Source organism: Apus apus, chromosome Z (genome assembly GCF_020740795.1).
Source record: "Apus apus isolate bApuApu2 chromosome Z, bApuApu2.pri.cur, whole genome shotgun sequence".
NCBI lineage: Eukaryota > Metazoa > Chordata > Aves > Apodiformes > Apodidae > Apus > Apus apus.
In genome coordinates this window covers 27138020-27148128 of record NC_067312.1, presented here as the reverse complement: position 1 = coordinate 27148128, position 10109 = coordinate 27138020, and the positions used below count along the sequence as shown (strand labels likewise).

The 10109-nt window shown below is 42.7% G+C and overlaps 1 protein-coding gene across 1 annotated transcript; it reads left to right on the top strand.

Moving 5' to 3' along the window:
* Positions 1-1715: 1715 nt before the first annotated feature.
* On the top strand, positions 1716-8523 carry BTF3 (basic transcription factor 3). The gene is made up of 6 exons (XM_051643200.1): positions 1716-1828; positions 2109-2177; positions 4958-5071; positions 5265-5466; positions 7823-7879; positions 8433-8523. Exons 2-6 carry the CDS (start codon positions 2109-2111, stop codon positions 8477-8479), a joined length of 489 nt encoding a protein of 162 aa, XP_051499160.1. The 5' UTR covers positions 1716-1828; the 3' UTR covers positions 8480-8523.
* The last annotated feature ends 1586 nt before the right edge of the window (positions 8524-10109 follow it).

The following is a 10109-nucleotide window of genomic DNA, read 5'->3' as shown; positions in this document are numbered from 1 at the left end:
CCCCCCCCCCCCACTTTTCTGAGCCAACTGATTCACTGTTCCAATTTTACAGATATGCTGTGCCAAATTTTTGCAGGTCCCCTCGCCACCAGGATAACTCTCCTCTAAATGTTTGATCATCCTCTAAATGTCGTCTGTTAGTCTGTGATGTTAGTCATCTGGAAGGCACAAGCTGCTCCTCAACAGCACCTTTTGAATACTCTCCTCCCAGAGACCTTCTATCACCACCAGATGGAGTAATTTCGGGTTCACGATGCATTTTCACTAGCAACAGGACTCTTACTTTTAAGGGTGAACACAATCTTCTCTACAAGTTAACACCGAGCTCCCGTGTAGTAAGAAAATTTCATAAAAGCAAATGAAATTTATACACACAAAAAAAGCACTGCCGTGGCAAACTCTTGACCCTGGGAATTACTTACATGGCAGCCTTAACATTGATCAATAAAGAAGTACAAATAGTCTGACAGAAGCAAGAACAAAGAGTTCATTGAAGATATCCCGGAGAAGAACTGGTTTAAAAGGCACTAAAATACAGGATGAGGTGGCAAGGTCAGTAGTGTTCTACTGATTGGGTTCAGATGTAGTGGTGACGGGGCAGGACCACAGAGCTTGTCGTTCCTCACGTCACTCAGTGTGGCACTGATGGCAACACCAGGTGTCTCGCCCCGTGAGGCTGCCCTGGCATCGCACGATGCAGCACGGGTGATGCAGACCCTGCACAAGCTGCTTCAAGCACTCTGCGTGGTGAGGACAATCACAATCGTGGCAACTGTGAGATTAGTCCCAGCAGACTCACAGAGAGCAAACTGAAATGCGTTAGCAAACCTGTGGAGGACAGAAAGCCCGGGCTGCCAATGACCTCTGCCCAGAGGCGCAGGGTTTACAAGTACAAACGCAGCAGCAGCTGCCTGAGTTACAGCCTCAGGGGCGAGCATTCTGCTCTCGGAAAAGATGCAGTTAACACAGACAGCACAGGGAAAGGGCACGTTAAGACCTCAGTGGCAGAAAACGTGGCTACAGGAGAACAGCTCGGGGAGAAGCTGAGCGCACAGGGCGAGCGTGCCTGCGGCGAGCAGAAGGACTTTGCTCACGAGCGCCTGATGGCAAAAGAGGATGCAAAGCTGAACAGGAACACACCCGAGATGGGCGTCAAGTGAGACAGGAACGGCCACGTGGGCGATGGTGACAGCCTGGCAAGAGAGGAAGGATTCCCCGTGGTTGGGCTGCGCGGGCAGAGGCCGAGGGAGGACGCAGCTGCCCCAGGGGCTGCGGGGAGAACGGGGCTGAGCGGGGAGGAATTCCTCGGGCGCGGGTGGAGGTTTGCGCTACGCCAGCCAGAAAGAAAACACAAAGTTTTCGTGTTTCTAGAACGAAAAAAAAAACAACAACGAACAACAAACAGGTAATGCCAGACCGGGGACAGACCTGGCCGTGACAGGGCGGGGCCGCCCGCCAGGCTTCCAGCGCGGGCTGGAAGGCGGGAATGGGGAGGGAGGGGCGAAGAGGGCTCCCGCCGGCAGCCACCCCTCCAGCCTTCCACCCCTCCACCCCTCCAGCCCCCCGACCCTCCGGCCCCGGCCCGTCCCGGCGGCGCCGGCCCCGCCCCGCGCCCCGCGCGACCCCCCGGCGGCCGCTCCGCCCCTGCAGGAAGCGGTGCCGGCCCGCGGGCGCCCCCTGCCGGCCCAGCAGGGCGCATGCGCCGTGGGGCGCGGGTCCGTCCTTCCCCCCTTCCTTCCGGCCGCCATCTCGCCCTGCCCCGCGTGCTGAGCTCGCTGCCGCCGCCCGCCCCGCCTCGCCCCGGCACCGCCGCGCCCGCCCCGGGAAGGTATGAAGGAGACGGTGGAGGGGGGATGGGAGAAGGTCGGTGCGCGGCCCAGGGCTGTGGCTCGGTGGGCGGCGGCTGTGGGGGGAAGGGAAGGCTGGGCGGTTACGCGCCGGGCCTCGGCGGGGCAGCGCGCTGGGGAGCTGAGCCCTGCCCGGCCCCTGGTGAGGGAGGTGGGCGCCGAGGGGCAGCGTCCGAGCACCGCGCTCCCGCCTGCCCTGCCGCCGGGAGCGCGGCCCGCCGGCTGACCCGCCTTCCCTGAGCGCTCTTGTTGCATCCGCAGATGAAAGAGACGATAATGAACCAAGAAAAGCTCGCCAAGCTGCAGGCCCAGGTGCGCATCGGTGGCAAGGTAAGAGTCGCTTCCCCACCCTGCCCTCCGGGCTGCATGTCCCTGCACGCACACAAGGCTTCAGCAGGAGGGTCCTGAAGACTGGCACGGGGAGCAGCCCTTATTGCTCTTAGCTTGGCGTGGGCGTCCTCACGGGAAGCTGTGAGGGGTCTCTGGAGTCAGTTCTGTAGAAACAGGACGTAGTAGCTGAACCTCCAGCGTTTTCCATTTGGATTTGTTAATTGCACGCTTGCAGCCTTTATTCGTGTGTGAATAATTTTAGAAGGCATGTAGGATTTGAAGTGAGCAGACTTTACAGCAAGTGTGAGCTCTGGTACTATTTTCATAACGGCCACAAATCTCTGAGCTGGTTTTTTGCCTTTTAGCACAAAGTGGTAAATTCTGTACTTGTCATATTCTGGTAATTGTCGAGTAACACGCTCAGAGGACCTTTAGGTTTTATTACAACATGAATACATGTAGCTCTGTGGTTACTTATAATCTGAAAATTAAAAAAGGTATGTTGAATATAGTTGTATGCTAGTAGACACTTTTAATTACAGAATCAGTTTTAAGGAAAAACTATGTTAGTAATCCTTTTATACCTGCAGAAGTGCAAACCCGTTATTTTAGAATACAAACTATGCAACAGAACTTTTGCACCCAGGGGCTTTCATTCCTGTTTTTTTTTTTTTTGCCTTTAGCTGGATATTTAGGCAGCCTTAGACCAGGGTTATTGTATTAATACACTGGTTTGGTGATTTTCTGTAGTCAGGCAGAGAGCTGCTGTATTATATTGATGATTGCATGCATGTTACCAGCATGTGTGTATTGACTGTGGAGGTTTTTAACATTTGCCGCATAAAGAGCATGCATTCAGATTACAGCTCTGGCAGCTCTCTGGCCAGTGTAAGTCTGTAAGAGACATTAAGCAAAGCTTAGAATATGCTGGTGATGCTGTCCTTCAGTTTTAAAATTGGCCTGTGAAATAGTTAAAATACTTGTAACTTTAAAAAAATCTGTTTTATAACTAACTGGAGGTTATTACTGGGATTCTTATGGCATTGTCACCATATAAGTTTAGATGAGTGTGGAGGAGGAAAAGGAAGAAGAGTCATTTCTTGTGAGAAAAAAAGTTGCACACTGTCTTTGCTGGAAGATTTTCACAATGTTGCAGGGCTGCAGATTTTACAAATAAGCTATATATTATGTTTAGGTAGAGGACTATTGTAGTCCTTGGTTATGTGAAATTTGAGATTTTACTGTAGAATATTGCTACAGCTAAGTGTCATGGCTCTTCTTCCACACTTACTTAGAGGAGTGGTAGTTGAGCCTGTATTATTCCATTGGTGGCCTGCAGTACCCACCTCTCTAATAGAGAGGTAAAAGGGTGTGAACTGCACATCTCTGTGTGATCAGGATTGAATTTGCTTAGTAAAAACCTGCAATCTTCAGCAGCTTAAATCTATGGAGTTGAAAGCAGCAGCTGTGCATTTAAATTAAACTCAGGTTTAATATGTCTGAGGTTTAATATGTTGTTGAATTTGTATAAAAGGGAGGTACCTGTTCCTACATAGCCTTTGATTCAAGACATAATTTTTTAAAATTTATTGAGTGATCTTTTTTCCAGAGGGACATAATGTATACCTTATGTAGCTCAATCCCTGGGTAGTTGAGGTACTAAAATAAAGTCATTTCTGTTATTTTATTATTTTTCAAGTAGTTGTGTGTGGTAATCTGACAGTAGCAGGGAACGATTGTCAAGCTTTCTAGCCAACTGACCAAACTTTTGAGTTGTAGTCTTCCAAGTGTTAGTTTCATGTGACTTTTTCGTTAACATTTCTCTTTGTAAGTGGATTATGTTAGAAGTGTTAGTGTCCAGCCAGTTTTCTAACTTCTGCCAGCCAACTCAAAAGGTATCACAGCCATTTATACAGCTGGGCTGGAACACATTCTCTCATTTCTAGCATGTGGCAAATGGGCAACTGGAGTAGTGGGACTTAGCTTAGTAGTTACAGTGTGTCAAAAAGGAGCTTAGTTTCACCTGTTCCCAGTCATTTTATGCTAGATTTTACTGAAGCCTTACGACTGTCAAGGAAGTGTAGAATGACACTTTCTGCTTTTTTGTACATATGGATGTCTTCTGATATGAGACAGTTATTTCCCTGGAGAGATCTGGAGCTCTGTGTCTTTAGGTGAATTTAAACTTTGCTTGTTTTGCTTTCTAGGCAGAGGTGATCGGAGTAATATGTAGAAGTATATTTTTAAACATATTTATAAAATGTTTTTGGAAAATAAGTTTTCTTCATTTATGTATGGGAGATGTCTGTTTGGAATAAAAACTTAGTATTTTGAGTTTTCTTATTAGTTTGTTAATGATGTTTTGAGAACTTTATGGCCTCTGACTTAAAAAATTTGGCTACAATTTAAGAAAGATGATCTAAGGATAAATTAATAATCTTTAAGAATGACCTAAAACTGTGCTCATTGTTCAGTTTTATGCCTATGATAACAGATGAGTATAAATGTGCAATTTTTCTCTTCTAAGATGCTGTAGAATCCCTGTAAGACTTGCTTCCTAAAACATGCTTCTCAGAGACGTGCAAAGCTTGCCTTAAAGCAAGGGAAAGACTGCTGTAGTGCAGTTGGAGGGGAGGAGTGGTGTGCGCTGTGACATAGAAGTAGAACTTTGTACCTTAAGTTGATGTGTAGATGGGTGCAGAATAGTTACACAGCCCTGAGGATTAGAGTTTGTGAAGAGCTATTTAAGTATTAATTTGTAACTTTCTTTTTTTGAAAAGGGTACTGCTCGCAGAAAGAAGAAGGTTGTCCACAGAACAGCTACAGCAGATGACAAGAAACTTCAGTTTTCTTTGAAGAAACTGGGAGTCAACAATATTTCTGGAATTGAAGAGGTAATTGCTTCAAAGGAAGAAATACTTTCCTATATAGAAATATAAAATTACCAAAATCAGTTTCCTGGTAAATAATCCTGAACTGGCCTGTAAATTGTCAGTTGGTCTTTATTGAGCTTTAAGAGCTTTGGTTGCCTGTTAAATTGAAAAATCTTGCTAAACTGCTTCAAATACTGCATTTTTTTTCTTGCAGGTAAACATGTTTACTAACCAAGGAACAGTCATACACTTCAATAATCCTAAAGTTCAGGCATCTCTGGCTGCTAACACTTTCACTATCACCGGCCATGCTGAGACAAAGCAGCTGACAGAAATGCTTCCTAGCATCTTAAATCAGCTTGGAGCTGACAGTCTTACCAGCCTGAGAAGATTGGCAGAAGCTCTACCCAAGCAATGTAAGTTGAAACTTGAATGTATTTCATGCTGACAGCTGACATGGGGGCTATTTGTATAGCATCAGTGAAATTCAGGGCACTCTTTGTTTTCTGCAGGCATATTATAAAACGCTTATTAAGAAATGGAACTCTTGGATCTTATTTATAGCTCAGATCCAATGACAACTGAATAAAGCAGAGGCACCTGTCAGCTTATGTTGCAGCTGGTCTATGGCTGGAAGGCTGTAGCCAGACTTCATTTTATGGTAGTTTACTTCTTGATGGGGCTGCCATATTTTGACATATGTCATTCATTGAAGCTAGATAGATAAGTTACTCCAGAAGAGTTAGGTTTAAAAAAAAAAATAAACTTTGAGTATGTCTGTTTTGATGCTTTGAATGGAAACATAAGTAATGGGGACAGGGACCTGAGGACAGACATCTTGCAACTGCTTTGCTGCCTGACTGGTGTGGTGAAGGCATTTTCCTGCATGGGCTTTTTGATAGCTGGGAGAGAATTACACCATATTTTTAAGGAAGTGTCTTTTAATTACTCTGTGTGTGCAACAATGTAGAGAACGGGACTGGCATGAGCATTAAGCTAAATGGGAAAAGTAGAAGAGTATATGATGTTCAGAAAAGGTGCTCCTGCTACAGGGTGAGGATTGGGAGTGAAAGACCGGCTTGTTGATATTGGGAACGTTCATCGTGTCCTTCATGCACTGCCCTTGTGTTTTTCTGAAATACCTTAGCCTGTTCCTTCCAAGATATGGAACATCTTACATACAGAGATAATAGGAGAAATGTATCACTGTGTCGAGGTTCTGGTAGTTCTGAACTTGATTGTTAGGTTTTTTCCTCCCGTACGTAACTGCCAACAAAGCCTGTATTTTCCTTCCTAAACTTGATGGTAGTTCTTTCCTGTCATGTTCCTGATGAAATAAAATACTTCTAGAAACAGCTTTCAGGAGGTGAGACTCGGGTCCTTTCTGCTTCTGTCACCTGTGTGGATTCCTTGCGGTAGTAGTAGGGCTTGAAAGGTAAAAACAAACAATGATTTCCTGAGATCTCTTCTCATAACAAGATGGGTATATTCTGGACAAACTAAACTGTGCAGTTTTAATATTAGAGAAGTTTATTTACAGTGCTTGCTTTGTGTGATCTAGCAAATGGCTATTCATTTCCACTTCAGGTGGATGCCAGAATAGTTGCACAAAACTTCCTATTTCACGTTGTCTGCTAGATGTGGAAGCCTGACATTGAAGAGTGAAGTGTCTGTGATGATTGCCTTTGCAGGTGCTAAAGTAAACTTAGTGCGGTCTTGGGGATGGGAGAGAATGCAGGCAATTCTGGAGGAAGGCACCTCGTTTGCTTTTAAAATGTTGTAATTGACACTAAGATGCACTTAAGCTGTAACAACATTCTGCTGTTAAACAAAAAGAGGGTTAGTGGGACCTTGTCCCAAGCCTTTGAGACCAAAGTTTATGCATTCATCTGTTCTGGTTCTCTATAACAGGGTACAGGTCTAGTATGCACTCATCTCTTCCCTCATGCTTTTCTTTAAAACTGAGCAGGATTAATTAGGATAAAACTGAGGTGACAGAGTATGAGACAGCTTACCTTCAGAAGTATCTCTAAGAATAGCAGTAAAAGTAGTGGCACAGGTAGGGACCTGTGATACCTATTCTTAGCATTGTATTGCTGCAGTTTCTCATATGCTCATTGGTCTACTAAAGTGGACATGGCTAAGTCTCACTAACCCTTGCAAATGCAATGGGAATGGTTAAGAAGTTCCTGAGTCAGCAGAGATATGGACCAGAACACATGGTTACCTCAACCACTAGAGTGTAAAATTGTGTATCCAACTCCATATTCCTCTGATTTTGCCAGGAACAGTAATACCTGTGTCTCTTTTCAGATGTGTCTGTCTGCAGCTTTGCATTTACACCTTCATTTTCATTGAAAGTCTAGGATCATAAGATACTTAATTTTCCTTAAAATAAAACTCAACAAACACTGAGTAGTCAACAAATCGAGTTTATTTTAAGGGAGATTGGTAGAATTGGTCTTCAATCTTCTAGCTGAAAAGTGTTGCCCTGCAAGGCACTAAGTATATGTAGATACAAGGTTGTGACTAGTCAACTGCTGACAGTCTGCACGTTGTCATTTCCCTTATGGGTTCTTTGAGTATTATCAGTAGCAAAGGGCACTGAAGTGAACCTGCTTGGTTATTTGAAGATTTTTATTCAGCAGGGGAACTGGATAAAGCATTGCAATTTAGCTCAGACATAATGTTTTCAAAAAAACAAAGCAAAACAACTGATGAAGATGCATATGGAGAGCTTGACTGATGCTTTTGAATTACTTGCTCTTGCAGCTGTGGATGGAAAAGCACCACTTGCGACTGGTGAAGATGATGATGATGAAGTTCCAGGTAAGAACAGTCATACATTGGAAGAAAAGGAAGTGAATGTTGCTGAGAGAGAACATGCATAGTGTAATGCTGGGCCAAGAGTAAGAATATTGACTAGTGACCCTGTCACAGAATTTCTGTGGGCAGGTTATTTCATTTTGTCAGGTGCCGTGAGGAACTTAGATGCACTGTTGGTTTGAGCTAGCATTTTTGTCCTGTGTAGAAGTGATAATAGCCATGGCTAAGATATTTATGAAATATGCAATAAGAAGGGTGGGAAGAAACTACCTTCTCAATATCACTTTGACAAGTTTTAGGGATAGTGAAGTTAAATGCTATTACAACTGTTCTTTATAATAAGTCATCCAGAACTTACTTGGTTGATCAAGAGGAATGAATCATGAAGCTCTTAAAAGTTACTTGGTTTGTGTTTTGTAAGTTGAAAGTTTTTCATACTGTAAGCACTTGATATGAAGTAGAACTTCACAAAAAAAGCAAACCAAGCACCAAAACCAAAATGTTTGGAAAAGCAGAAGTGTGTCAAACTTTAATGTCAACATTCTTCTTTTTTTAGATCTTGTTGAAAACTTCGATGAAGCTTCAAAGAATGAGGCAAACTGAACTCAGTGTCACTTTCTGAATAAAGTTAAAACTTGAAAAAGCTACATGGAGCTGCTATTTTATATTGTGACTGCTTTGATTTTATTTTTATTTCCTGATGAGATCTCAAGATCTGTGATATTTGGAAACTCCTTGAACTTGAGGCGCTTTAGTTACTGCTTGTACACAATATTATTTTTGTGGCCTGATTGAACAAACCTATGCTTTTAAATAAGTCAGATTGCTAACAAATCTCTGCCTAGACACAATTTTTAAGTAACTTGTCTACAAGCAAAACCTCATCTTTAATTAACTTTGGCATACAATAAAAATATAAAATAAACTTTCTGGTGTGGCTTCTTGTCAGAAAAGCAGGGGAAAAAATTGGCCATAAATATTAAGTCTTGCTTTTCTGCAGAGCACGAGTTTTTTTATTGTGTTAGAAACCTGGCTTCTAAAAATTTTCTGTGCATAATGGAGCATTTTAGACTTAATTAGTGAATTCCCAACATTTGCAATTTAGAGCTACCTATGCTTTTAGTAACTTTGTAATCTGAATTTAAGACATAGATCTGTATTCTAGAAATAATGGTGGTTAAATGTAACATAAAATATGCAGACTCGGAGACATCTTCACTTTGCTTTGAAGAACAGTAGCAAGCTATTTACATCTTCAGGGAGCTAGATACTGATGCTAAAATTTTATCTTCAGGGAATGTTTAATAGTTATTTTCAGGGTGTAACTAATAGGTCAAACAATACTTTCCAGTATTGTACTTATCTTGTTTTTTAATTAAGTCTGTATTTAGCATCTTCAGTTCTATTAACTAGTAATTATATTTGGATATTTCAGGAGTATGTTTTTTCTATTGCTTTTGCATGTTCCAGAGGAAAATAACTTGTTTTTTTGGGCACGAGGAATACTTTTTGAATTCCAAATTCGTATAGTTGGAGCTTCCAGGGGTGAGGGCTAAATTTCATCTTTGGGGGACTTTTTAAAAATTATTGTTTCTGTAATAAGAAGCTAATTGGGATAGAAGAGCACCTAATTACCAGCCTTCTAGGGTTGTTTCTGGGGCAAGTATCTTTTGGAAGTTGAATAATCTTGTGCAGGATAAAATTCAGGGTAAAACTTTGCTGTAGCCGTAAGTTCTGCTTGTGCCTGGGAAAAGGTGGGGCTGTGTCTGACTTGCCAAACGTGTTTGTCATGATGTTAAGTCATTGCTTTTGGGAAACAGTGGAGGAACTTGTTCAAGCTGGGCAACTGTGGTTTGAGGTAAGATAGTAGTTTGACTGTGAGCATGACATGGCTCAAGTCAGGTGCCAGGACTTAACAATTTCAGTTTACTTGTCTTAGTTTGCAAGTGCTTTGTCAGTAAATTACACTTTTAGCATTGAATTAATTCAAAATAAAAAGTGCATTCATTGAATTGTGGCAATAAGGTAGAAAAAATAAACATGTAATTTTGAAATTAAGATGGTGACCTTAAGCCAATTGCCCTCTAAAAGGAGAAAACCCAATTCTATGGAGTTGTTTACCACAGTTCTGGGACCTGTCAAGTCAATAAATGTGTGCTGATTTTTTTGGACAGATCAATATATGTGTTGCCTATTGTGTAATTCAAATATGTCAGTCCTATAAGCCACCATA

Excerpts from the sequence above, each read along its gene's own strand:
- BTF3 (XM_051643200.1), top strand. The coding sequence starts at position 2,109 with ATGAAAGAGACGATAATGAACCAAGAAAAGCTCGCCAAGCTGCAGGCC. Across the intron at positions 5,072-5,264 it reads ATATTTCTGGAATTGAAGAG|GTAAACATGTTTACTAACCA; the intron begins GTAATTGCTTCA and ends TTTTTCTTGCAG. Across the intron at positions 7,880-8,432 it reads TGATGATGATGAAGTTCCAG|ATCTTGTTGAAAACTTCGAT; the intron begins GTAAGAACAGTC and ends TTCTTTTTTTAG.